Raw genomic sequence first — 27661 nt, 5'->3', positions numbered from 1 at the left:
CAAAATCAAACTGCAGTAACATCTAATTTTATAGACTCAATTAACAACTCAAGTTGCACAGTTGCTTGCTAGAAAGCAGAGGAGAATGTTAAATCGGTGACAAACAAGAGAGTATATAAAGTTTAAAATGTTTTGGTGGTACAGAACACTCAGTGAAGTAAATTCCAAACTTCATTTCGGAATGAGTTCCTCTTTGTTGGGTCTTCTAGTATCATGATTTCTACATATGCAGTATAATTCACTTCTTTCCTTTTTCTTCATTTCAAATGTCATAATAGTTAGGTGTTGTTTGTTCTTTCGTTAACTATAAATCTGAAATAATTAAATAATGTGTAATTACTTATATAATATGAGTGTTTGCATGTGTTTACCTCTCTAATCAATCCAGACCTTAAAACAAAGTCTTCTTTTCAAATTCAAACTTGTTTTAAAAGCTGAAAACACGGATCACAATTATCTCGTGTGATTTTATAAGAACATATGATTGGGGATAATGAATGACTTCAATACTACTATATGATTGACCCAATTGAGTAAAAGAGAAATAAAATACTTTCATTTCAACAAACTGTAAATAATATTGAGAAAGTTACAAAGCTTATAATGAACAACATAAAGAACCAACATTAACCTAAAACAAAACCCTATTTTAGATACAAAGAAACTGAAAACTCTCACACACACACACACTATATTAATGAAGTGCTTGTTGTGGAGTATAAAATAACAAAATAAAGTGGGGGGGGGGGGGGGGGGGCTGAGAAAGAGGATGAGCACTTTCATTAATATTTTTGTCTCTTCACTCTTTTCTCTCCCTCCACCCCTTCTTATTTTATAGTAACATTCAACCTCATGACCTAATTTAACAAAACACCACCTTCCTTAACACACTTTAAATTAAAAAAAAAACTTTTCTTCAATCTTGACTGTTCATTCTTGTATAACAACCTGCACAGATTCTCATGCCACTACAATCAATCAATCCATCCCCACTTGGTTTCTTTAAGCTAAGAAGTTATACTTTGAGACTGATATATCAGCTTGAGAAGCTGATTGAATATACACAAACTCTAAGCTCTTTCCAGCAGATAAAGAGTTAAGCCAAGGTGGGAATGTGTAAGAATTGCCTGATTTTGTTAATCCCCAAATAGGACCATACAGCTTTGATATCGATATCTCAAGCTTATTCATTGTTTTACCCGAGTTGTTTGTAATCACTGTGTAGTATCTGTAGTATGTTTTTCCATTGGATCCCCACGAATGTGTTGCTTTTTGTGTTACGGTTATCGGAGAAGAAGTAGCTGTTCCAAAATAAAAGTCAAGCTTAAGGGAGAATGTGTTTTCCGCATTACTATATATATATATGATCAATAAGTAGCAATGGTAAAAGAAAAACAAGTACCAGGAGTAGGAGTCCATTTTGGCTGTGTGGTTGGAGCCGGTTTTCGTTCTGGGGCAGGAGTTGGATTTGTAACGATTTGCTTGGGTGATGGAAGGATAACTGCATTACAAGTTCACAATTAGTCAAAAGGAAAAAAGGACTTTAAAATGTAGAGGATGATAGATGGACATACCAGGAAGGAGTTGGTTATATCCAGCAGAACCACCATTAAGTCTAGCTAGAACACCGACGAGTGGAGCATTATTGTAAGTAGCTGGTTCAGTTTGCTCATAGTTGTCTCGTTCGTCAACAAAGTCATCATAAGCATCAGGGCCACCAACAATTGCACCAGTAAGAACATTAGGATCACTAGCTTTACGGCTAAACCAAGTAGCATAACCTCCTCGGCAAGTAACAAATGATTTATCAACTTTGTAAGAAACAATTGAAGAAGCTCGGTGGTGAGTTTGTTGTGGGTAATTGGTTCCATACCCGACCATATAACTAGTTGCTCTAGGATTATCTCCAAGAATATAGTCGACCTGAAAGTAGTAACGAAACAATTTTACCAATCAACTTTTTGCTATGTCGCAAAATTATGTGCAATATGTGATCTTTCGTGAAAGGGACAAACATTGAGATCATATTCTAAGATTGTCAAAATGTTTTACCTGAGCTTTGGCAAAGTCGAAAAGCTCAGACGGGGAGGCAGTTCCAGAAGAACATTGTGCGCTCTTATGAGCAGCAGAAAGATAGTCAGAGTAGACAGTGAGTAGGAAAGCGGAGCTTGTTACAAACTGTAAATTGTTCCATCTCTGTCGGTACAAAAGACCTCCAGGGGTCCTCTGAACATTTCGGTTGCTCTTTCCGACACAGGCACACATGAAACTGTCAGCCTTCGCCTGGAGTTTTTCAAAGACTGGCCAGTTCTTTTTTGCTTTTCCTTGCATTAGTAACTGCATATAACAAGAATACGACTTGTGTTCACAGGAGAATTAAAAATATTCGGCAAATGTAATCTGACGCCTGTCTTCAAAAAGGATGTGAAGGAACAAACATACCTTGGCAGCAAGAACTTGGACTCCAGCATATTTAACATCCCAACCGAATTCACTCATAGTCCAACCAGTTCCACCCAAAGCATCAGCATTGTTACCCAAATAGTCTAGGTAGTATTCATCATTTGTTGCTTGATACAACCAGGCGGCTGCCCATAACAGCTCGTCCTACAAAACGGAACCATAGTACACATAAGCTTTACTACTTTGAAATTTAGTCCTTGAAGAGTTTGTATCTTTTAGGAAAGTGAAAGATGATTGTTTACGTACTGCATAGCCACTGTAAGATTGATAGTATTTCCGAGCAATAGAAATACTGCTGTCGTATTTACCCCTGTATTTATCCGCAAAGTCGAACAACTGGAATATAGTATGAGAGAAAACATAGCTTTAGTCAAACCATTCAAATGAACTGCTGGGCCTGCTGTACTGAACTGCAAAAGGGCCCACCAAAAGGCCATCTTTAGAAAATTAAAGCCCATCCAGACCCGGCGTGTATCAGACCCGGGCTGAGTGTAATAACTCACAAGGAGTAAGGGTACTTTTGACGTTTACTATTTGTCTTCACACACAACTTAGGCACCGACAAACATATCAGAGTGTAGTCAAAGAAGGGGGTCCAGATCAAGAAAGAGAATTCACATCAAAGGCTGGTCTGTTAACGGAAACTATTAAATGCACCCCCACCGAAATGTCCCCCCGCTTTCCTAACCCCCACTTCACTAGACTAACTGAGCAGTTGGAACATAATGTGGAGCACGAAATTAGACTGCTAACATGAGCTTAAAGGGCAACCTAAAAAATAAGATTAAGTAGGTAAAGAGAGAGAGCTGAGGTTATACCTGTCTAGCATGGGTAACGAGAACGCCCGAGTAAGATGGATCAGTATGGCGGAAAACGATAGAGGCGGCCGCCATGGCGGCAGCGGTCTCACCCGCAAGATCAGAGCCAGGGTTGTTTGTATCGATTTTGTATGCATGACGGTCTGTCGTCATGTCTTCTGGTCGTTGCCAACAGTAATGATCGCTAGTTCCGTCTCCTACCTAAATCAAACAAGTAACACGAAAATCAGTTTCTTTAAAATAACTTAGAACATGTCATGTTTATATTTTTATCACAACTTTTATCTCCGCACTACACTTTATTATTACTAAAAAAACTTAGGGCCAAATTGGTCTTTTAATTCATTCTTGGAGAAATTAAGGGTCTTTACCCCACAATTTCCCCTCAAAATCAATCTCACATCTTAACCAACTAACTAGTATAGTAGTAAATCATTTAAGATAATCTAAACCCAAAATGGGAGTATGAAAAGAAATCCTCCCAATTTGAAAATGACAGTCTAATCCAAATTTCCAATAAAATCTCCTTATATTTAATTCTAGTAGATCTAAATTAGCTAATTTTTCATTAAACAGAAGAAAACAAAAATTGAATAGTTAAACTCTGAATGGGGGACAAAAAATATGAAAAGAATAAAACAAACCCATCACTGATTTTTCCTAATTATTATTATTTTATTTTATTTTTTTGTTGAAAGCTATTTTTTCCTAATTATTAAATACTACAAAAAAAAAAAGTCCTCAGTTAAATACAAAAACGATGTAAAATTAAAAGTTGAATAATGGGGTTCTTTTTTATGAAGAAAAACAAATAACTAGTGTACAAATTATTTAGGTAAAAATAAATTGAAGTAGAAATTAGGGGGAAGAAAATGAAATAAACCTCTCCATAAAGAACATTTGGTTCAGGATGAGCTTTGATCAAGTAATCAGTTCCCCATTTGAGTGCTTCAAGGGCATGCCCTAGTTCACCACTAGCAGCCATTTGTTTACCATACTCCATTATTCCCCATGCCTTCATTGTCATTGTGAATGCCATTGGAAGCCCAAATTTCACATTATCACCTGCATCATGGTACCCTCCTACTAGATCCACCTAATTTTTTATTTTTTCAATAATTAGATCATTAAACAAATTTATCATGAATTTAAGCATAAAACACCCATGTTATGAACTTACCCCACTAGCTTTGCCATCATTTAGACCAGAATTACCCCTCCATTTAACTCTTTGGTTAGGTGGAAGATAACCAGACCTTTGAGCTTCAAAAAAGAGAATACTCTTACTAAGAGCTTCACCATAATTATGACCAGCAGATGCTGACAATGGAAGCCAAAGACTCAATACATGCATAAACAAGAAAGCCATTGAAATGGGTTTTTGGAGCTTTCCCATAATTAATTAATTACTTGATCAAAATGCAGAGAACCCCCTAGATCTGGTAAGTAAAGTTAGCAAGATACACCAGATCTGTTCTGTTGTGAAGAAACTTGCCAATGTTGATCAGCTCAAACTTGTGACTAAAACCCACCAATTGCAATTTGCAAGGAAGAAAGAGGGATTATAGTTGTAGAGAGAGAGAGAGTGTGTGTGTGTGTGTGGGAAAAAATGAGGAGATTAAGACCACTATATATATTGACTCAAACATGGAGCAGGAAAAGGAAGGACCCAAACAGTCCTCATACTTGGCACAAGATTATTAGTTTAGTTTAGTTTGGGTGGGTTCATCAAAAACAAAATAATAATTATAATTAAATATTAAATTACCTTTTCTTTTTGTCTTTAAATTTTGAGGGTCCAAAAACGGTTGGAAGCATAGGCATGTGAGACTGTGAGTAGCTTTGCTGTTTTATTTATTTACCAAAAGAGTCGGTGTAGCAGCCTAGTAGTAGTTTATATTCACTTTTAAGTGTAAAATTACTACTCCCTGCCTTTCTAAATGAATGACTTAATTTCTTTTTTAAATTGTCTCATTCTAATTTCCTGTTTCTAAAATAAAGATAATAATTTTTATTTTTTCTATAATACCCACTTCTTTAAATTTTATGACAACTTTATTTAAAAGTAAGTTAAACTTTTTCATTGTATTATAACAAAATTAATGAGGTACAGTTGAAAAAATTATTTTATTTTTTACAGTCAAACTCTAGTTAATAATATTCCATTAAAAAGTTAGTTTTCAAAATAGATCATTCATTTTGGGTCGGAAGAAGTACTTAGTCTAAAAATAATTACTGTTTTACTAGTATTTTACTCCTGGAGTGTTTGCAGATTTCAGAACAACATGGAAGTTGAAAATATAAAGGTCGGGGCTTTGGGTAATAAAGAAAAACCTGTAGGGAATAAAGACTTAGTCAACCATAATTGACCTAGGAAGCATATTTATTTTTTGACCCAAAAGTTAACTAAATTGTTTCTTACCCCTTAATCTTCATCATCAGATCCTCATCCGAACACAAATTCCGTCCACCGACGATTCTGACCACCACAGACTCCAGCCCTTTCAATTTCTCTTGACACACTTAAAGAGGTTTACACTCTCCCTATATTTGGGTTTGAGCATCCAAAAGTAGAAACCTTGAAAATGGACATGGTTGGAGTCATTCGACCTCCAATAACTCAGCTATATTCTATTTTAACTTTTTCAACTGATACTATAAATCCCACCAAGTTACTCCTCGTTCCTCGAGCTTCCACAAATCTCTGGTAATAAAAGTTCTCAAAAAATTGTTGAATTCTTTAAAACCATATGTGTTTAGAACATTAAAATCAGAACTCAAATTGAAAACAATCAACATGGCCAAGCTCTGTGTTTGTATCTTTACATGGTTAAAGAACGCACTCCACCTGATGAGTTCACTTTCCTTTAGTTTTTAAATCATGTTCTTAAAAAGGATTAAAGAAAGAAAACAAAAGAGTTGTGAAATCATTCCCAAGTTGTAAATCACGAAATTATCATTTTCTAGTATGTTTTTTCAAAATTCTATCTTGTATATGTTACTATGTATGCAAGCTGTGGGTTGGTAGATACTGCTCGAAACTTGTTCGACAAAATGACTGAGCGAACACTTGTTTCATGGAACTCAATGATTGCTGGTTATTCAAAAAATTTCAGTTTGGAATGAGTAGTTGTTCTGCTTTATGTTCTAATGTTGAAAGGAAGAATTGTGTCCGGTTTCGTTTATTGTTCTTTTTAGAATTTGTGCATCTGTTGTTGCAATTAAAGAAGCTATTCAGATTCATTCTCATGTTATTAAGCGTGGGGTTCACTCAAACCCATTATTTAATAATAGTCTGGTTGACATGTATGTAAAATTTGGGTTACCAGATGCTACAATCTTTGGTGTCTTTAAATGCTCTGGTTTGTGGTGGGATGAGGTTCGAGGATGAAGATCGGGGGTAAGAGACAAGTTAATTAATTTTTGGGTTAATTCCGTTTTGGCCCCCGATTTGTGACCAACTGACCGTTTTGGCCTCCGATTGTGTCAGGCAGTTCGTTTTGGCCCCAAAAAATTCCTAAATTGCCCCAAATTTTTTAAAACCTCCCAATTCTACCCCCATGGCATTTCTGTAATTTTTTTTTCTTTTTCTTTGTCCACACAATTACCACATCATTCTGTCCACCTCACCCTTTTTCTCCGGCGAAAGGTTGTCGGCCGGAATAAAAAATTCCGGCCGGCCACCTTTACTAAAAAAAAAAATCTTCCTTTCTCTCTCTCCTCTTCTTCTTCTTCCTTTCTCTCTCTTCTTCTTCCTTTCTCTCTCTTCTTCCTTTTTCCTCAATCTCTCTCTCTCTAAGCTCCCCTTCGTCGGCAGAAATTTCGGCGAAGGGGAAGGGTTTCCAAATCGGAAACCCTTCATGAAACCGAGGGTTTCCGGTCTGGAAACCCCTCGTCTTCACGAAGGGTTTCCTGGAAACCCTTGTCCCCTTCGCCGGAATTTCTGCCGGCGAAGGGGAGCTTAGAGAGAGAGAGATTGAGGGAAAAGAAGAAAGAGAGAAAGGAGGAAGAGGAGAGAGAAAGGACGAAGAAGAGAGAGAAAGGAAGAAGAAGAGAGAGAAAGGAAGAAGAAGAGAGAGAAAGGAAGAAGAAGAAGAGAGAGAAAGGAAGAAATATTTTTTTTTTTTAGTAAAGGTGGCCGGCCGGAATTCCGGCAACCTTTCGCCGGAGAAGAAGGGTGAGGTGGAGAGCAGGTGGTGTGATGGAGGAGAGATAAGGTGAAGTGGATGACAAAGAAAGGGGTGATGTGGTTTTTTTTTGTTTTTACCCTTTTTCAGAAATAATTCTATTTTGGCCCCCGAGGATAATTTCGTAAAAAATTTGGTCCTTGGGGCCAAAACGAACTGCCGGACACTTATGGGGGCTAAAACGGCCAGTTGATCACAAATCGGGGGCCAAAACGGAATTAAACCCTTAATTTTTGGATCAAAAAATAAATATGACTCTTAAGTCAATCATTGTTTGACTAAGAGCAACTCCAATGTGGTGGGGGCTGGGGCACCCAATTTGAATTTGGGAGCCCCCAGCCCTTGGCCTCCAACCCGGGAGCCCCGGGGCTGGGCTCCCGGTGGGGCTGGGAGCCCCATGCTCCCGGGCTCCCTTTTGGGAGCCCGGGATGGGGGCTGCTCCCACCGGCCATATTTGGGGTGGATCCCCTAAAAAGGGGATGCACCCCACTTTATTTTATTTTTTTTTAATTTTTTAAATTTTATTTTTAAACTATTTTTTTTAATATTCTTATTATTTTAAATATTACTTTTTTAAGTATTTTTCTCTAATTTTTATTTTTTTTGTTTTCTTTTGTGTTTATCTTTTTGAAATTATCTCTGTCGAATAATATCACATTTTAATTCATAGTCCAAATCTAATAATTTATAGTCGAAATTTAAAATCAAAATTTCGCACACATACTTCGCACACGTATGATATATTGATTTGGGAGCCCCGGTTGGGAGCCCGACGTTGGAATTGAGGAAAGCCTCGGGGCTCCCAAAATTCAGGGGCTCCCAAAATTGGGAGCCCGAGCCCCACATTGGACTTGCCCTAAGTCATTATTCCTTAGAGAATTTTCTGTATTCCCCAAAGTCGTGGCCAAATATAAATCAACTCACGAAAAGAATGTGTAAACGGGGGGAAGAAGGTTCGGTCAAAAGTGTCATTTGAAGTCTCTTTTCTTGTCCCCAACTTCTTTTCTCTTGTTTCATCAAAAAAAAAAAAAAAATTCTTTTCTCTTCTTTAATATTGGGTACCATTATTCTATGGTGGGAACTATTTGTTATTATTGTTTCAGTTTGACTCACTTGGATATAAATATCTTATGTGAATTCCAAGTTGCAAAAGTTAACGATGTTGTCTTTGTTTTTGACACTTCCAAATCTTAGAAGTCTCGTAAGTAATGTAGGACTAATACAATTTGTTTAAAAGGTAAGGAAATGAAGGTTATATATATCCCTAAGTATGATTCTGAATCGCCCATGAATCTCAATGATCAAGAATTTACAATTGCATTCCTCCACCCTCAGCGACTAGCCGTTTTCGACTTTGCCATTATTTATGACACCCCCAGCTCTAGTAGTTAACAATATTGTCTCTATTTTTGGCGCCCCAGATCCGAGCCCCACATGTACGAAATTTTATTCTTGACAAAGACTCTACGAGTCCACCCAAAAAGTCTCGCAACTTACGAAGCTTGAGAGTTCACTTATAGTATCAAATGCATTATGCATGACCTGTGTTTTCTCTAATGTCAATACATATTACTACTTTAATGGCCCTTTCTTTTGATTTTACAGTGACTCGGGAAATAAGGATTAGAAAGTGATTATGAGTTGAGGAATGAATGAAGAGAGGATGAGAATAAAAAGGGCCGTACATAAGAGAGGTGTGAATTTGAGAGACCATTTCAAACCATTCCCCTCAAGAGACTGATTGGTCTGCAAAACAAAAAGTAAAAAAAGGCATCTCTTCATCCCCCTCCTCTAATTTATGTATGACCCTTTTCACTTTAATGGATTGAATCCTGCCACACCTTTTTTTTTCGGCCCAGTACAACAATTCATACACTTGTGGAGAAGTAATTGTCTTATCAAATCCTATATTTGAGTAATATTTACTGTATAAGTCATCATCACTTTAAAACTATAGTAGTTATTTTAGTTATAACATAGTTGTTACGTGGCACGCTAAGGCAGTCATTTTATTTGTTACAAAAAAAACGCGGTCATGGCCTCTCACGATTCTTTGTATTTGTTTATCATTATTTTATTTTTGATTATAATGCAGTGGTTTGTTTAATTAAATTTTGTTGGTGTGAATTATTATTATTATTATTATATAATATAGGGTATTTGGTATACGTGGGCTAAGGTACATTAAGTGGACAGCAAATGTGAGGGAGGGAGGATTAACATCCAACCAAAGTTCTCTATCTCTCTGTTACTTATATAATAATTGATCCCTAATTAATTTGTCCCCACAATAATACATTCTCAAATTATATATTTTTATTTACTGTATCGTAATTGACATTATGTATCCTTCCTCCAAATATATATATTAGAGCAAACTATCAATCCGAGTTATTTACAGGGAAATTAAGGCTTAGCTGATGACATCATCACATTAATAATAATAATAGGAGTAATAAACAAGTGTGTTTCTTCTAGGCCATGAAAATCCAAAAGAATGAAAGTCTGATTGATGGGGTGGGGGGAGAGTGGAAGGAAAATGGGGGTGTGGTGGGAACATGGACCGTAATTTGTGCTGGTTAAAAGGATCCAATTCAGGCTTAAATCAAGGGAACATACCTCAAACAAATATAACAAATTAAAATTCACCTTTTTTTTTTTTTTCTAATGAACAATAAAATTGTTTCAACAAAAAATTAAAAGAAATACACACATTGATTCGTTCATTCGCTGAAAGTATAGTACTAGTAGACTAGTAGTAGTAGCAGAGGGAGGGAGCAGTAGTTGTTACCTCCTCCGTATTAACCGCTGACGAGAGGGCTGCTCCAAAACAAAAGGTTCAATCTGCCTATTATTCTGTTTCTATCTACTTCATATCAAATTACCAAATTAGTCTTCTCTCTAACTCTTTATTCTTTTTTTTTTTTGTTGAAAATAACTCTTTATTCTTAAAATCTTAATTCTCACCTATACGGCATATATATAATGTGATAAAGAGCTCCGATGCAAGACTATCTTTACTGAGTACTATTTTGAATTCAATGAGTAACTAATATTATGTCCCAAGTCCAATCCATTAATATTTGTGTGACATAACTTGCTTAATGTTGCATGTCTTTTGCTTGATAATACTTGCCCAACCAAATAACAATTACTAACTTTTACCAAATAAAAAAGTGAACACGATGATCAATAATTTCAGCAAAAGAAAAAACATGACGACCAATAAATTAATGGGTCTACCTGGTTAGAGAGACGAATCTAAAAGAATTCTGTTACATAAGCTCAAAACTGATCAAAGATCGGTACAAGCCTCTTAAATTTTAAAACAAACCAGACAAGCCCTATCGGATGAAAAAGTACAGCTACATTCGCTCCATCTGGTCTAACTCCCCAGCCCTGGCGGCTGACGTCATATATTATTAGATAGAACCGACAAGATCACGAGGTTCTCCACCGCTAGGCGCTAGCTAGCTAGTTTTTTTTTTTTGTTGAAATACGTAGTAGTCTAAAAATACCACCGACAAATAGGGCAAAAAAAAAGAGAAGATAAAAATGTAAAGCTTTTTCGAAATCTTACATTTCGAACTAATTACATGGGTTTTATTTTGCCACGTCGGTGTTTTACTTTTGCTTTTTTGTAGAGTTCGTCAAATGTTCGCCGTTGGATTTTGTGCTACATTTAACGGCTAAAAGTTAAAAGGGAGTGAAAGTGGTGGGACCCGCAAAAAACTATTTGTTGAACCGCAATCAACGGAAAACGACCACCGTCATATAAAAACAAAATACTACTAGTAATATTAAAATACTAGTACATGTAAAAGTCGGGCCATTCCATGAGACTGAGAGAGAGAGAGAGAGAGAGTGGTTACCTCCGGGACGGTGACGGCACGGTACAGAGTCCTCCTACGTTGACGTCTAATATCAACTCTTTCTGTAAATTTTAAATTAAAATAACATGACTGACTTGTTTGATTGACCTCTAAATTTGTCTAATTTGATTTCTACAATTGATTTTTTTTTTCTACATTATTATTGTTTGAATGTTGCATTAGATTGTCTTTTAGCTTTTCTATTTTATGATTTCAGTGAGCAGATATATTTATTAAATTTAATATTTCTCTATTTAATTTATTTTAATTTATCTCTCTCTAATTATTACAAAAAATGTTGATCAAAACATGTATTTTAGTGTCACATGTATCAACTAAGGTATCAGTTGTTGGCGTTGGGATGCTTTTTTTTTTCCTTCTATACCAATGAATTAATTATGAGTCCCATTTATCATGTGTTTCCTCTGCCCTTCCTCCTTTTTCCCTCTTCCTTTTTTGGCAAAGGTGGTGGCACTGGGTGCTTTTAACATTTCACATAGTGTGAATGGTGCATGGACTTTATACTTTCTCTCACTCACAATAAACTCACCTAACTTTCATACTCCTCTATAAGGAGGTCGTTACAATTGTTTAGAATCAACATATCTCATATAAACGTGTGAAATTGTTTGTTTGTGCAGATTGAAGAATCAACATATCTCATATATATGTGTGTGTGAAGATAGGGTAAACTTTTTGATCGGTTTAATTAAGGATGGACATCTACACGTGCAAATCTACCAACTAGATCAGATATGTTGGCCCTCTTAAGATTTTCTTACACATTAGCCATTGCCCCCACTTACCTTTAATTTCGTTAACTGTCTCATCATCCCAAATTCCCCTAAATACCCATGTGGGATCGACCATTCTACATGGGATCGTATGGAACGACCATTTTGGTCACTTTAGAACTGTGTCAAAAAAACTCCACCTTTAAAGCTACCTCTTGGGGACGGGATTGGAAGCGAAAGCAAGACCACCCGATCGTGATAATGCAGTATAAAATGATTAATATCTTAGTCGTCTATGTATTGAAGTTGAAATCGATCTTTCAGAATAAATTGCTGGGATAAATCTCACTTCGGTGATGAAATTTTACTTAAATCATGGGTAATACTTTTAATAATAGTATTCATTATGCATCTCTCTATCAATTGAACACTAAGTTGATCCCACTTTTTTATTCAGTACATGGGGGGCCAACTTGAGATATCAAATCAAGAGGGTCGTGGTGGGTAAAGAAGAGACTCACAAAGATGATGACTGTCGGTTACTACTTTGACAGAATTAACGGTCTCTACTTTTTTCGTTTTGGAACTACCACTTCTCTTATTTTCATACTACCTAATTAAACGAATGTTTTGAAAACAAATTTCTATTTTTTATTATGACACATGGGCCAGCAGCAATATATATGTCACCTAATCCCACTTAGTTTACTTTTATTTTTGGGTTAAATTTATTACCACCACACTATTTAAATTTCAAAAATATTGTAATGGGGGAATTAGGGTCTTATCTAAAAGGTGGGAAACAGACATTTTGCTTTTGCAACGGCCAATCTAGATTCTCTTTTTTCTTTCGCATTTTGTTATATAAATATTTAATACTTAGTTGTTAAGGATTAGGAGGATGAAAAAGAATAACGGAGCTCAATATACTTCCACGAAGGGGTACATTGTTAAGCTAAATTGTGAACGAAAAAAACTCAAAGACGGTGAGAATCATATACTACTCTTGTGAACTTGTATAAGAGTAATGAATTATGAAATCCCCCGATAACTTTTCCAAGAACATATGCTCTAAAAGATGTCAACATTTTCTTCTTAAAAATCTATTATTTTATTTTACAATCTTCCAAAACTGATCACCAACCAAGAATACCTATTCGCTATTCTCCTAGTTATTTTTTTTTTATAGTTCGAATCTGACAACAAAATCAGTTTATATGGAAATGGTCATTCACTCCCCCAACAACCAACGTCAATTGGGAGAATTGTTAATAACAAACAGAAAGTCTATTCCTTCTTCCATTTGCTCTCCCCCATTCATCTGGATGATGTAGCGACGCCTAATAGAATTTCTGTACAAAAACGATCTTTCCTCTATCTCCTCTTAATAAAAGCCAACACAGATGGTCGGATTTAGTCCAATATTTACCTCTTGATAAATTGGGCGAAATCCGAGCCTTCTATGTTAGATTCAACCTGATTTTCCTAGCATTCCATCACCTTTGAAAGAATAGAAATAATTAATTATTTGTGAATAGATGTGAAACAAACTTCAAAATCCACATAGAAAATTAAAAAATATGTACTTTATTAGGGGAATAGGGGCGGGCACCAACAGTGAGCTCCATGTCTTCAGCAAAAAAAAAAAAAAACAGTGAGCTCCATGTCACTGTCGGCAGACTATTGTTTGTCTCAATTTCATTATTTTTCCCCTTTCACTTGGAAGAAATGTTGAAGAATGTCAGGGAGAAAATCTAAGCCGTTAATCTCTCCAAAAATCAAGCAGCAGTCAAGGATGGGGGCCTATGTTAAATTGTTAATCGATGTTATTCAGTTCGGCAGTTCTATAAGGCTTGAAGATGTTGCCCGAATATAGCCCGGTTGATAATGTGTCACACAAAATTTTCACTTCCGACATACCACGTCATTTCTGGGTCATACTTAGTAACTCAAGCCACCGTTTTGGACTGATAGAGAACATGAAAAACTAGGCAAAATCTAGATAAATTTTATGTAATTTGTCGTGATTCACTGCTTAATAATCATAATTATTGAAAACACGAATTACATAAGATTTTGGTGTAGGATCTTACTGTTTTTCTTGTTCATTAAGTGTTTTTCTTTTCTCACGAAAGACTTTTTATGTGTAGTAAAAGAGAGAGTGGAAGTGTCTCAAACTGGACCCCCCAAAGACAGTTAGGGAGACCGTATTTGTTGTATTTGGAGATTGTTCATGTGAGTGCATGTGGAGTGAGTCTATTTTTAGGTCCCATCCCCCCATGTGCTACTATTACCTCCACTCTTTTTCATACTCTAGGATTCCACATATTATTCATATTTTTTTTTGTCTTCTCACCCATTTACTCAACTCACTTGGGGCAAGTATGACCTGGAGGCTCAGACTCTCAATTTTGGGAGCCCCTAACTTTAGGAGTTACTGATCTTTTTCAATTCTAACGTCGGACTCCCAAATCCAAATTTTGAACTGTTGTAATTAAAATTCATAAAAATTCATAAAAATTAATTAAAATTTAATAAATAATTGAAATCCATGCATAATTAAAACAATTAAAATAAAACTTTAAATATTTTAAAACTAATCTAATTCGCATTCATCCAATCTGACAATAATTTATTATGAATACCAAGTTGTCCGGGACATATGTCTGAAGTATCTTTGATCATCAATTCTACCCCAATTTGCATCCGAAATTTTTCTTCTTTTAAGCATTGAACGACGTAGATTTCTGTTTGCACGTCTATTTGTTTGTTTCGAACAACTAAATTTTCTGTTTGCACATTTATGGAGTCATGAAGAAGTTTATCTCTAGCCTCCTGATTCACATTTCTCTCTTTCCAAAACTCAGTCGCTGTAGAACTTTCACTACTTTTGGCTTTATCTCCAGCTTCCTTGCTTGCTTTTCTTCCAAGTGGTCTTTGTTGGATTGTAGAAGGAGATCATTCGTCTTTGTCCAACGAAGGTTTTCTTTTGTTTGACGAAGATTGAGATAAGTTTGATGACCATTTGGGATGGTCTTTCAAAATTTTATAGCAATGTTCGAACTTAAAACGTTTGCCGCCATTGTTTTTGTTTAAACAATTCATATGCGAACTTCGACTGCAAAATAAAGTATTTTCATAATGTTGTAAAAAATAAATCATAATGTTGTCAAAAATAAAAAATGTAATATCAAGAGTAATTACCCGATCATTATCATTTTCTCCTTTTTGGGTTGCTTTTGCAACAATGACAAATGACCACAAAACTTCGCGCATTGTTCGTTAATCTCGCTCCAACGACATTTAAAACCCTTTGGGGCACGATTTTGGTTTGTACGCTCGTTGAAGTGTTCGGCAATCTTGTTCCAAAAAATATCCACTCTTTGATTATTTAAAATAATCGCATCAGTAGCAATATGTAAATAAGAATTAACGAGCACACTATCATCTACATGATTATAACGCTTAGCGGAAACCGACGAGTTCGGCGTTTCGTTACAATCAAAAGTTTCTTCGACCTCATCATTCGATAAACGAGCATCATCATAATTATTTAACAACTCTACACAGTTTTCACCATTATTGAAATCGGAGTTTGGACTATCCATTGAAGAGAGAAACAGAAAAATAAAGAGAAGGTGATAGGGAGAAAGAGATTGAAAAATTAGTTGAGAAAGAGAATTGACGTATAGAGAGGTGGTAGTAGTATTGAGTTGGATTCCCTTTAAATAGGGGATCCACCCCAGTACTACAGTTGGGAACTCCCAACGGTAGGGGCCCAGGGCTCCCGAGTTGGAACTCTAAGGCTAGGACTCCAACCGAGAGCCCATGGGCTGGGCTCTTTGAGGGATTGGGAATCCTTCCCATTCGGTCTCCCAAAATAGGCCACGGGGGGGAGGGGCTCCCAACTCCAAATATAACGGTTTAGGCCTCCCAACGGCTATATTGGAGTGGATCTTCTAAAAAAGGAAACTTAACCTACCTCATTTTATTTATTTACTAGGATATATCTCATGTCCTAAGGCACAAATAGTTGTATCAATCAAATTTGACGAGTACTTCTATAGGCGCCCCACAGTATTGCTCTATGCTAGCCGACTTTCCATATTTGTTATTGCTATATTCTGATACCTTAACATTCTACTTATTTGTTAAATTAGTTATTTTATTGAGAGATAGATTTTAGTTTCTTTATTTTAACCCTTATAATTTTTTTGTTTCATTTTTTTATAAAATCTAAAGATGACGGTTTTTTTTTAAATAAGTTATTTTTTTTAAGAAGGACTATATTTTAAGTTTTGAGAAGATAGACAATATCTTTTATTAAATAAAACATGTTGGTCTCAATTAACATTTTTCCTTCTGTTTTATTAGTTGTTTAAAGGGATCTTTTTATTCTTTAAGTTTTTCTCTAATCGATATTATTTTTTTCCTTTATTTTTTTTTTATAATTTTCTCTCTATAATTATATTAAATTTAATTTTATATTTTGAACCAATAATTCACAGTTGAAATCAAAATCTCACACTCGTACATCGTGTACATACATAAATTGGGAGCCCATCCCCTGCACATTACATCGGGGTTGCGCCCATCCCCTACACATTACATTTTATCTATGTAAGAAAAGCCCAAGATTTGGGCCCAAATACGAAAAAAAACCCACTTGGAGTTGGTTTTTTTTTTTTTTTTTTTGATGAGATTGGGGTTGCTCTTAGTTATGCAAACAACAAAAGTTTGTAGGTTATTAATTTGCCTTGAATAGAATATAAATAACATTCTATTTTAATCTGAAAAGTAGAGAAATGTCAGTTATTAGAGTTTTTCTTTTCTAGACAAGTCTGATGTTTTGTGTGCCTGTCTTTGCGCATTGTGATGGCAAACACATAAATTACAAAGCAGTGTTTGGATAATAAAAAATTCTGCTCGGAATTCATTGAATATTAATTTCACATCACCTTCTCATTACAACTGAAACAGGGTTGTTCGCCGTTTCCTCTAGATTCCATAATACAAACATCAAAATATATAATTCATAGTTATTTCTGTATCTGCAATTTCAACAGGTCCTGGGATCGGTTCTTTTATTCTGACTAACTCTACCAATCAAAATTGAAACAGAAATTGCAAACCAGAAGCTGAATCAGGCAAGTTAACATCTACCTAACTTAATTTATCAAGTTCATACAAATTTGGAATAAGTTCCTCAAGGATCAGTTTTCTCACTTTATTTCTCCGGTTAATATCGTCAGAAGCTTGGAATATAAATAAGGGGAGGGGCCTCACCTCAACCTTCTAAGATTTCTGATCATCTGATTGAGAGCAGCACTGTTCTGGAACTGAATCGACGAAGAACTCCTGAACTGATGCACGAAAAAGAAAACCAGTTAATGGACATATAAGTATATAATGCGTAATTGCATATATCAACATGAGAAACACAATAAAGATAACAAATGGTCATAAAACAAAGGTTCAAAATCTTAATGGCTAAAAACAAATAAGTACTTTTCGTTCTTCCAAGTATTGAACATTCAACCTCCTACGGGTGGTCATTTCAGTATTTGTGCATATTTTGGGTTTGGGAGTTGTTTCCGAGTGAAAAGAAACTTATGCCTTAAAATCCGTAAAACTTAGATTGTCTTGGTGAAGCGGAAGTGATTCCTAACTAAGAAGACAGCAACAATTCAAAAAAACTAAGAAGACAGCAAAATGTTTATCCTTGTAGATATACTATCTTATTTTTATGAACTATATTTCTTGTTTTTATGAATTATATACTAATTATCTTGTTTCAATGAGCTAATATTTTGTTGCTTTGAATAAAAAGAACCATGGTTCATTAAAAATCTTGTTGGGTCGATTTTAAGTAGAGTTAATTCCTATTTGGCCCCCTACTTTGTGACCAGCTTCCTTTATGGCCCCCTATTTTCTGTAAATTCAAAAAAAATATGACCCCCTTTTTTGATGCAAATGTCTTAACTACCCTTCCTATAAATATCTTTTCAAAATAAAATAAAAAAGAAAACTTGAATTCCACCACACATATCTCTCCACGTCACCACTCTCTCTCCATTTCACCTCTCCCTCCAACTCACCTCTATCTCTCTCTCCAACTCACCTATCTCTTCTCCGACGAAGGTCGCCTGCCAGAAAATTTTCCGGCCGGAAACCTTCATTGGAGAAGAGAGAGGTGAGTTGGAGAGAGAGAGAGAGAGAGAGGGGTGAGTTGGAGAGAGAGAGGTGAGTTGGAGAGAGAGAGGGGTGAGTTGGAGAGAGATGTGAGATGGAGAGAGAAAGAGGTGACGTGTAGAGATATGTGGTGGAGAGGGAAGTGAGGTGGAATTCAAGTTTTTTTTTTTTTGATTTTATTTAAAAAAAAATATTTGTAGGAAGGGTAGTTAGGACATTTACATAAAAAAGGGAGCCATATTTGAATTTACAGAAAATAGGGGGCCATAAAGGAAGCTGGTCACAAAGTAGGGGGCCAAATAGGAATTAACTCTTTTAAGTATTAATAATTTGGGAGCAGAAATAAATTTCATGTTCTTTTTTTTTAGGAAAGGTGAAAAGTATGATTACCTATATCATCCTGAGACGGAGAATCGAGCACAATATCTGAATCAGAAGGCAGGAAAGGAGAACCAGGATAGTTGCCCAGCACTCCAAGGTCTGCCAAATACCAAAATCAGATATAAATCACAATAGTTCTGGAACTTCAAGCGATTGAATGGAACTCTTCCTTTACCATTAGTTTGCGATATATATCTAGTATCGGTTCTATATATACGAGACGGACCAATGCAAATTGAATTCTTACTTGCTACTAAATTCTAAGAAAAGGTTATTATGCATTATATCTACACATAAAATGGGAGAAACTTACCAGCCAAGTTTGACAAATCAGCTGTTAGATCTGAGAGGCTGAAGTTCCAGGGAATATGACCGAATGATCTAAGGGAATCATTTCCATTCATGTCCACATTATCTGGTCCCAACTGCATCCCTACAGAATTTGCTACATCAGATGTAAACGTTGCGTCAAGCCCAGATGCATCCACACCGATTCCTGATATGTCTGATGGAGTAAATGGGAACTGGCCATTTGATGCTACTGATGCAGGACTCAGAGCCATCTCTGACATGGATGACATAACACTGCTTGGAGGAATAGTAGGTCCTACAAAAGCTGAACTGCTATCCATCCCCATACTATAACAAAGACCAAGAGAAATTGTTATGCAGAAATAAATAATAGTAGATGCTAATTGTAATGGTGTTAAAGATTAGAAATGAGAACTAAGGACCCTATCGAACAGAATCATACTGACTATTATATAGGACTGAAGTCAGGAGATAATAAATGAAAAAGAGCTTAAGGTAAAAGGAAGTTCTTACTCGCTTCCAGAATTCATTCGCAGTGGATGGAAATTCCCGGAAGCAGGTACTCCATTAACCAAATGACAGCTTGAAAGCCCATTACCAATGGAATCAAGATGAGGATGACCTGTTGCTGGCAATGGAGGCTGCTGAAGTACAGGGTACCCCATAGGTAATTTGTTAACTGCACTGCAGATAGTTGCCATTTAATAAGAGTGGTATTGTTGCTCAACAGTTGTGATAGAGCAAGGGAAATCCCAGGAAGATTTGGGAGAGAATTCCAAATCAACGGACAGGATTTCCTTTTGATTCAGGACACAAATCAAGAGGCACTTGACAAATCAACTCCAGCCGTTAATTTGGGATTCTCCCCCAAATCTGTCTAGAATTTCTGTTATGCTAGGTCATTTTCCTTTAATTAATACTCTAATGGATGTAAAAAAGCTCCGATTCATTTTTGTTTTGCATGAGGTCTATAGTCGAAAGCTTCAAATTAGATAAAACTCCTATGATTCTCAAATAAAGGGGCTTTTGAGAAGAACGAAAACATTTCAATTGCACAGTAATTTGTAACTGTTCTAGACAAATTATAGCTTAATGATGTGCTTTTCCTCAACTAAATTAGCGTACGGAGAGAGAACTCACCAGGCATAGGATGAAGCCCATTGCGATGTGGACCCAAAGGAACCTTAGGTGGTGCTGGATACTTCATGAGATGGTATTGATGCTCAAGCAAATGATTGAACAAGATAATTTGTTTCTTAAGTTTCAACCTTGTGTAATATGCTCTGAAAAACTCAGCATTTTCCTCCTCTAGTTTCTGCCATACTTATTCAACAAAGACAATAGAGGTCTGTTAGATCACATTTGGCGGTATGTCACGTTTAGGGATATTCATCACGAATACTTCTTAGTTTGATTTGTGAGAATAGTCTCACATGGGAAAAGGGTACTCTAGTAATCAAGAAGAATATAGTATCGAGGTCCTCTCCACACTCATTGCTGATTGACTTTGAGTTGGATTGCATAAACTTAACATGGTATGAAAGCTAGGCCCACACATAATATAGTGGTCAACGGCCACACGTGCTCCACGGCCCCAAAAGAATACCTTTTAGGCTAAAAATGGTCGCTCGAGCTTCAAGAGTTGGCACTATATAACAGGAAAAGCACTAGAATAGATCATATGGTTATGCTGGAGAGACAGAAGTATCATAAGAAATAATTTAACCTACCTAAAGATGTAAAAGCAGGCTCTATTTTGGCTTGGTTCAGTAGAGCCTTTACCACTTCATCCTTATTCATATATAACTGTAGACAGTGCTCTATCAAGTTCTGGACCTGCAGCACCCAAATAAGGCAGAGCATTAAGATGGGAAAGAAGGGAAAAGGAAAACAAAAGGAGGAAGGATCAGTTGAATCAAAATGTAAATCACAGTTGGCCTTACTAGTACGATGTCTTTTTGGGAAACTTTCCTCGTATCATTGGCGGAGATTGATGCGGAACCAGAGTCTGCTAAGGGAGTGGTGACAATGTTATTTTGCTCCTCACTGTGTGATTCATTTGAAACTTGTGCTATTTCTGGCATGCTTGGTGGGAGCTCTCTTTTCTACAGTCATGGCATTAACACAAATGTGAAGGAGAGAGAGAGAACACTTGAGTTAAAAAAAAAAAAAATCCAAGCAAAAGAGAGAAGAGTATGAGGAATCAGAGTGAGCATTACTGAATGAGAGAAAGGGATAAAGAAGTATAGTTTCAGTACCTGCAAGGGCTTCTTCATGTCAGTTTAATGTGCGGCTGACATAACCTCTTAGTATAAATATGTATCTCTTCTTCCTCAGTCAGCACTGATTAGATCAAGTTGATCAGGAAGTCAGACTAAAAAGTAAAATAAAATAAAATGATATAATATGTATTTATGCTTGCAGTTTTATGGGAAAAAAGAAAGACAAAATAAGAGAGGGTACTAGTTCAATCAAGATTAGAAGCAACATTTTGAGTACAAGTAAGGCTTAATGGGGGGGAATATAACAGAACACCCTTTTCTTATCGCCTTTCAACGTCTTTGTAACAATGAACTCCGCCGAGAGCAGCAGTTTCCTTGTTCTAATACCAAGTGTATGCCTAATTAACCTAAATACTAGTAATAGAGATGTTTATCTCTCCCACAAACAATGAAGTCGTGTATATTCTTGAAATAGTAGTACGGACCACTCCCCAGATTGCATTAAGAAGATATGAGTTGGAAAGGCAAATAAATCGACAGAAAGAATGGATTTATATTATTGAGAAATAAGCAAAGGATGATGAATAAGTTAATGCCCAACAAGGGAAGAGATTTTGTTAGTTAGATAAAGAGGAGGATATTATTATTATTAAACAAACAAAAGTAACATGAATGTGTTTGGGTGGGACTATTCATTCATTCATTATCTCTCAGACATAAAAACAAACCAAGTTTTAATTTTGAAGTTGTAGACAGAATGATAATAATAATATTGGAAGCAATCAAACTGAGAAAAAGGAAAATCTTACTACTAAATTTCCTATTTTTCTAAATAAAAAACAAGATCTAGAAATTAGAAAGAATCTCAACTTGATATTCAGAATCCCTAGCTAGCTTACTAACTAACTAACTAGGGTAACAAGATAAAACACTAGTGTAATAAAAGAAAAACACAAGTGGGAGTGTTACTAGTAGTAGTAAACACATTCCGACCGCCATTGTAGTAGTAGTAGTAGTAGTAGTAGTAGTAGTAGTAGTAGTAGTTCAACAACAACAACAACTTCTTCTTCCTGTGCACTATAAAATCAAACAAATCTAACACTAGTGTATTTTCAGATTCCTCAATCTAGTACTAGTATTTGAGTTGAAATGAAGAAAGAGTCCCCCTTTTTCAATAATTATTTCAGTTTTTTAGGGTGATGATATGGACTAGCGGCGTTATAAAAATTGAATTGAAAGAAATTCTGGTGGTTAATTTTAGAGAGAAAGAAAGAAAGAAAGAAAGAAAATCTCACCCTTACCTCCTCCTTGTTTTACCAGAAGCAAGCAAGCAAGCAAGAAAGAAAGAGGGAAAAAGAGTGACTGATTGGCCAAATTGAGAGAGAAGGCCGTTTCTGAATTTATATATTAATTAATTGAATATTTTATTTCGAATTTAAAAATTTAATAGTACTAGTGTATCTCTCTTACTACTAAATTTAGTACTAGTAATAAAGAATTTTAGGCGCTCTACTTAACGTGGTGGGATTCTATTACACTGACACGTTCATTTGTTTTGTTTTTTTTTATATCACAAAAGAGGATGATGGATTACCTTCTTAGAAGAGAGTGGTCGTTGGAGTAGGGAGGAGTAAATTAATAGTATAAATTTGAGAGTTATAATATAGAATTTTGTCTCTGAAAAGAAGAGTATATTGTAAAATACTTTTTATCCCTTATTATGTACTACTAAAACCCTTAATATACTTTCGGTCAATCAACTATTTAGTTATGAACATTACATATACATTTTCGCTTTTTAAGCTCTTAAATTGCATAAGAGGGGATGATGATACTGCATAATTTCGATATTACATAATAAAATGTAGTAGTTGCACTTTTTGCACACCGATAAGTACAACGGATAGTCTACGCTGCCAGGTCCAATTCCCATCCTATGGATGACAACTACATTGGTTTATAAAAAGACAAATTACTACTATCTATTATGTTTCACAACACAGGGCTACCCATTCCTTCACATAACACACCGCGTAAGAATTTGAAAGGAAGGAAGACATTCTGAATTACCAGGACCACTACCAAATTGATCAATTAGGTGAATTTTACTGTTAATTGGAGTAAATATTTATGACAAAGGAAGAAAAAAAAAACTAATAAGATTATCTAAAACTAACCTAATCTTTCCAACCATCCTTGGTAGATCGGCGTGGGGCCAGGCCTTTAGATGAGAGACTTGGAGTTACAGGCAATGAAGGTGTCTTGGGTGCTTCTTCATCGTCCCAACTATCGTCTCCCCAACTGTTATCCCATCCGTCTGCTGCTGCTTCTAATACCTTCGCTCCTCCAGATACTGGAAGATCTGTCTCAAGCTTTTGATATTTCGGGATATCGCCAGGTTGAACATCCCTTTTTCGGTATTTAACATACATCAAAACTGATCCCAGCAGAAAGATTGCAGCAGCCATGGAGATGAACAAGATGGAAGGAGCTTGAGATATCACGTTGGTGTAAGAAGACTTTGAGTTGCTTGTTTTCTTCACGGAATTCTCGGTCACTAAATCATGGAAATCGAGCCTACATTGACCTTTACCTGCTGATAAAATTATCCAAGTGTCGTTGCTTCCCTTTCCGATCGAAAGTTTTACCTGCAGTTCCACATAGTAATGATCAATAGCAGATATTTGGTAAAAATGCTTTTGGTAGTCTAATATATTCAAACAAACAAATAATACTGAACAAATTTTATCATATTCTAATACTCTCTATACACGTAAAAATTAGATAGCAGCAAATACAGTATTATCTTATACTCTAGCAAAAGTTAAATGGATTTATTTCAGTGGAGTTTCCAAAAACATGTTTGTGTTCTTCCTTGTATAGTTACATACCATTGACCAACCCACTGGTAACGTGAAGGTATACCAGCCGAATATTTTGGCTCTTGACACGATAAAAGGATTTTCCGACATAAAGTGGTCTAGCTCCAACAATTTTGTGTTAAATAAGGGGCGTCAAGACCCTACCATGTTACTTAAGCTGTCAACCCTACCACCCTGCTGAATGTTGATAGACTAGTTACAATTGTACACCCTCACTGATCACATGTGAGTCTTCTTGACCCCCTCATCGGACATGGTCAATAAAATTGATCTTGAGAAAATTCGCCAAGAATTCATGAGTTGAGGGCCCATGCTGCATTCTTTTAAGTATATTATGCCGTATCATGAGAGGCTTGCTTTTTTACATTATGTTGATATATGAATACAAAAAGTTATGGGAACTGTAGCCGCACCATATCCTGACAGTCATGTTATGCATTGACACGACTCATACCTTTTCTGGCAATATGTGGTTGATAAAAATGAGGCAAGTTCTGTAAACTGTACAGCCAGTAATTAGTTTTTTGATTGTCTTTGTCCAAGGTGGTGTCAAATATGTAATACTAAATATCTAAGAAAAACATGAAATGGGACCACTGAATTATGTCCAGAATTTAGATGCTGAAATGCATCTGGTGTGAACAACAGGGATAAGTTTCTTGCTTTCTTGTGAAACTCAAAATACAGATAAGAATACAGGAATCTCATCTAATACGTTAACTGCCAAGTGTTAGGATTATAGTTAGTAACTCTGTTAAGCCAACTTATCTCACATAATGCACTGTTTCTTACGGGATGCCTTAATCATCATGTGTGTGTATATATACATACATGTCCATGTGTGTGCGCGGGCACGTAAGTGTGTATATGTGCACTTAAATGTGTGGACAAAAAAAGGATTACAATTGAGCAATTAGGAGCATCAATATAGTATAGGAAGAATAGTGGTCAGCACATACTTCGGTATTTAGTATTACACCGACAGTTACAGGTGGAAAATTCAAAATCAAGTGCAGACAAGTTGCCATAAAAAAACAAAAGGTTTACATGAATGTTATAGAAAAATCCAAATGCTACTTACTTCAAGAATAAGACTCCAATAATTGATTCAAATTGTAACCCCCAAAATCATTTCCGACGGTAACTATGAACTTTTTATGGTCATGGTGATTCAGTTATCAATTTTCAATCACAAACTAAACACTGTAAATAACTAAAGGTTTTATGAACTGCATTTTGTACTAATATCTTTGAGTCAACAGAAACGATTATTAGTAATGTGAGGCAGGTAATTAACTTGAATTTCAAGGTCATTTAGATCGATTCAGGCACAATAACAGCTATGTGTGGCTATGCCTCACAAGAGTAGAAGCTATTAATTCCCTTTGCTTTACTAGATGTTGTTCACATGAGTACCTTGTTATCTTCTTTTGCTAGAAGCTGGAGGGTGTCTTTCTCTAGTTGCACATAATCAGGAGCAGAAATGTTGACAGTCAGAGGACTAGTCCCCTTGTTCTGAATCAGAAGCAAATAATCAGGAGAATCTGAGTCATCTGACAAAGCAAAAGGATGAATAAATTAAAACCCAAATCACAAATTACAGAAGAAAGATGATATTGATAGATTTAGTACAAATAAATTACATTTGTAGATCATTCCTTCAGTTTGCAAGATGCAATAATGTTAGTATATAGGGTTTCCTTTGTAAGTATTGTGATCTCGTAGGTAACTATTTAGATATTTTAATGGTGCTAAATAAAGGGCATATTCGGTACTCAGAGTACAGGCTCGCTAGAGTTCCGACCTAGATGATGCGGAAAGGCAGGAACAATGGGTTCTTTAATCTAAGAGAGTGTATCTATGTTAACTATAAGCAGATTATTTTGTTCACGCGTTCTTGTCTGGACACATTCATTTGCTGGTCATGCATATTTGAAACCCCAAAACTTGACCATCAACGAAAATACTACAAGCTTAAACATAGCTAATAACTATGCGAGTCTAAAACAAGCTCAATAGAGATCCAAACAGTCTTCGTTGCTATAAGGAATTTAAAAGTTTTACAACTTGGAAACTTCTCATTACCCAAGAGGATCTCACAGATTAGTACATTCAAGATATCTAAAAAGAGACTACTCAAAGTTAAATGGACGAGGCACGCACCGTTTCCAGCAACTCTTAAGCAGGCAATTAATTTGTTTCTCTCATCTGAACAGTTGTTAGACGAGTCACATTCTTCGGCATGTCCATTATCCTTTCTTGATGGCTCTGGAAGGACCTGAGTTTCATCTGAAGGTCTCTTTTTCCGTCCCTTTTTACGCTTTGGTATGCCCTCATCCCCCTGTTTTTTGTCTTCCTCCTTCACCCCAGATTCTTTATTGGAATCATCTGTACTCATTGATACTTGAGGGTCCTTTTTTAAACCCGATTCCATACTTGAATTGCTATTCACTCTCTCATTACTAACCCTCTGAGTTTCTATACTCTGATCTTCAACCTTGGTCTCATTTTGAGAGAGGAACAACTCCGAATTCAGATTAGTTTGTGTTGAAATTGAACTCTGATTCAGGGATGGAGAAATTTTGGGATCAATTTGGGTATTCGGATCCAATTCCTTCACCTGTACTCAGAATATTTATCATTAGTGAAAACAAAACCTAGGGTTTTGTAAGTAAAAGCTGAATCATAGCTTACGTTTTTTACCTGTGATTCATCAGCGGAGCAATTAGAGAGGAAGATGAAGAGCACAAGAAAGAAGAAAAGAAGGCCATTACGCGCCATTTTTGTCTCTCGCTAAAACTAAATTCCTTTCAGTACATGAAACCCTAATGTAGTCAAATAACTGAAACACAACAACTGGTTCTAATTAGAAGAAAAAGTAAGGGGAATCTAGGGTTTAACATTAAAGTACCAAAGTGAGAGTGAAGTTAACTAACCTAAAAGGCAGTTCATTGAACTTCCATTCTTGATAAAAACTTGTACAATAAGATATGTAAACAAAGTAGAAGAAACCCTAGAAAAGTAGAATTACTAACAAAATATGACTATGAGAAATCAAGCTTGAACTAGAAAATAAAGAAGAGATTCTCACAAGAGAAACCTACGACTTTAAAATAGTCATAGATCTGCTGCAAAAGGGATCAAGATCTTCTCCTTCTCTCTCTCTCTCTCTCTCTCTCTGAAAGTCCAATGAGAAAGAGAGAGAGACTGAGAGTGTAAATCACCGACAAGTTTCATGTTGGAAGATTCCTAGTCAAAATTAGTCAAATTCTACGTTGACTTCTGAAAAAAAAAAGACCGGGAAAATCCTCCTCCTCCTGAAAAGTGGCGGGGCTTTTTTCGGTTGGGAATCCTCCTCCTCCTCCTCCTCCTCAAAGGAAAGGAAACGCCGCGGAGGCGATAAACCGACAGAGAAGCTTCATTCAATGGCGGATTTGGATGAATCTCAACTCTCTGAACCATCTAAATTAGTACGTATTATAAGTTTTTTACAAGTTCAATCACATAATGTCTTTGTTGTTGTATTTTGGGTTTCTCAAATTAGGGAGGGGGGGATTTTAGACAACAAGATTTTCTCGCCTGAAAACCAAATTAGGTA

The 27661-nt window shown here is 36.0% G+C and overlaps 3 protein-coding genes and 1 long non-coding RNA gene across 7 annotated transcripts; all 4 read right to left on the bottom strand.

Moving 5' to 3' along the window:
* Window positions 1-534: 534 nt before the first annotated feature.
* LOC147535512 (endoglucanase 19-like) lies at window positions 535-4882 on the bottom strand. The gene is made up of 9 exons (XM_086650901.1): window positions 4462-4882; window positions 4165-4377; window positions 3282-3482; window positions 2710-2799; window positions 2443-2607; window positions 2053-2337; window positions 1575-1923; window positions 1403-1501; window positions 535-1301 (listed from the first exon to the last, which is right to left on the bottom strand). Exons 1-9 carry the CDS (start codon window positions 4675-4677, stop codon window positions 1003-1005), a joined length of 1917 nt encoding a protein of 638 aa, XP_086507027.1. The 5' UTR covers window positions 4678-4882; the 3' UTR covers window positions 535-1002.
* Window positions 4883-14609: 9727 nt separating this feature from the next.
* On the bottom strand, window positions 14610-15775 carry LOC147535511 (uncharacterized). Its single transcript, XR_015227259.1, has 2 exons — window positions 15279-15775; window positions 14610-15192 (listed from the first exon to the last, which is right to left on the bottom strand). It is a non-coding gene; the product is annotated as an uncharacterized LOC147535511 (long non-coding RNA).
* A 1203-nt stretch (window positions 15776-16978) lies between these two features.
* On the bottom strand, window positions 16979-22666 carry LOC147535510 (uncharacterized). 2 transcript variants are annotated; one of them, XM_086645731.1, is made up of 9 exons: window positions 22477-22666; window positions 21218-21302; window positions 20903-21064; window positions 20690-20795; window positions 20100-20282; window positions 19473-19638; window positions 18961-19286; window positions 18657-18746; window positions 16979-17437 (listed from the first exon to the last, which is right to left on the bottom strand). In XM_086645731.1, exons 2-9 carry the CDS (start codon window positions 21233-21235, stop codon window positions 17370-17372), a joined length of 1119 nt encoding a protein of 372 aa, XP_086501857.1. In that variant the 5' UTR covers window positions 21236-21302; window positions 22477-22666; the 3' UTR covers window positions 16979-17369. The 2 variants fall into 2 exon arrangements, with proteins under 2 accessions (XP_086501857.1, XP_086501858.1); XM_086645732.1 differs by having other exon boundaries at window positions 22483-22553.
* On the bottom strand, window positions 21218-27640 carry LOC147535509 (uncharacterized). 3 transcript variants are annotated; one of them, XM_086645728.1, is made up of 6 exons: window positions 27000-27499; window positions 26767-26905; window positions 26227-26683; window positions 25480-25616; window positions 23359-23829; window positions 21218-21302 (listed from the first exon to the last, which is right to left on the bottom strand). In XM_086645728.1, exons 2-5 carry the CDS (start codon window positions 26842-26844, stop codon window positions 23359-23361), a joined length of 1143 nt encoding a protein of 380 aa, XP_086501854.1. In that variant the 5' UTR covers window positions 26845-26905; window positions 27000-27499; the 3' UTR covers window positions 21218-21302. The 3 variants fall into 3 exon arrangements, with proteins under 3 accessions (XP_086501854.1, XP_086501855.1, XP_086501856.1); XM_086645729.1 differs by lacking the exon at window positions 21218-21302 and having other exon boundaries at window positions 23248-23829; window positions 27155-27640; XM_086645730.1 differs by lacking the exon at window positions 21218-21302 and having other exon boundaries at window positions 23248-23829; window positions 26767-26919; window positions 27000-27086.
* Window positions 27641-27661: the final 21 nt, after the last annotated feature.

Source organism: Eschscholzia californica, unplaced genomic scaffold, assembly GCF_041429995.1.
Source record: "Eschscholzia californica isolate CP2 unplaced genomic scaffold, dmEscCali1.0.p SCAF_6, whole genome shotgun sequence".
Lineage (NCBI taxonomy): Eukaryota > Viridiplantae > Streptophyta > Magnoliopsida > Ranunculales > Papaveraceae > Eschscholzia > Eschscholzia californica.
The sequence above is the reverse complement of the archived record's forward strand: the minus strand, read 5'-3'. Positions and strand labels throughout refer to the sequence as shown.

Excerpts from the sequence above, each read along its gene's own strand:
- LOC147535512 (XM_086650901.1), bottom strand. The coding sequence starts at position 4,677 with ATGGGAAAGCTCCAAAAACCCATTTCAATGGCTTTCTTGTTTATGCAT. Across the intron at positions 4,378-4,461 it reads ATGATGGCAAAGCTAGTGGG|GTGGATCTAGTAGGAGGGTA; the intron begins GTAAGTTCATAA and ends ATAAAAAATTAG. Across the intron at positions 1,924-2,052 it reads TCGACTTTGCCAAAGCTCAG|GTCGACTATATTCTTGGAGA; the intron begins GTAAAACATTTT and ends TACTACTTTCAG.
- LOC147535510 (XM_086645731.1), bottom strand. Across the intron at positions 19,287-19,472 it reads CGAATGAATTCTGGAAGCGA|TATGGGGATGGATAGCAGTT; the intron begins GTAAGAACTTCC and ends TCTTTGTTATAG. Across the intron at positions 17,438-18,656 it reads TCCGTCTCAGGATGATATAG|TTCAGGAGTTCTTCGTCGAT; the intron begins GTAATCATACTT and ends TTCGTGCATCAG.
- LOC147535509 (XM_086645729.1), bottom strand. The coding sequence starts at position 26,844 with ATGGCGCGTAATGGCCTTCTTTTCTTCTTTCTTGTGCTCTTCATCTTC. Across the intron at positions 25,617-26,226 it reads CTTAAGAGTTGCTGGAAACG|ATGACTCAGATTCTCCTGAT; the intron begins GTGCGTGCCTCG and ends TTGCTTTGTCAG. Across the intron at positions 23,830-25,479 it reads TAGCAAAAGAAGATAACAAG|GTAAAACTTTCGATCGGAAA; the intron begins GTACTCATGTGA and ends GTGGAACTGCAG.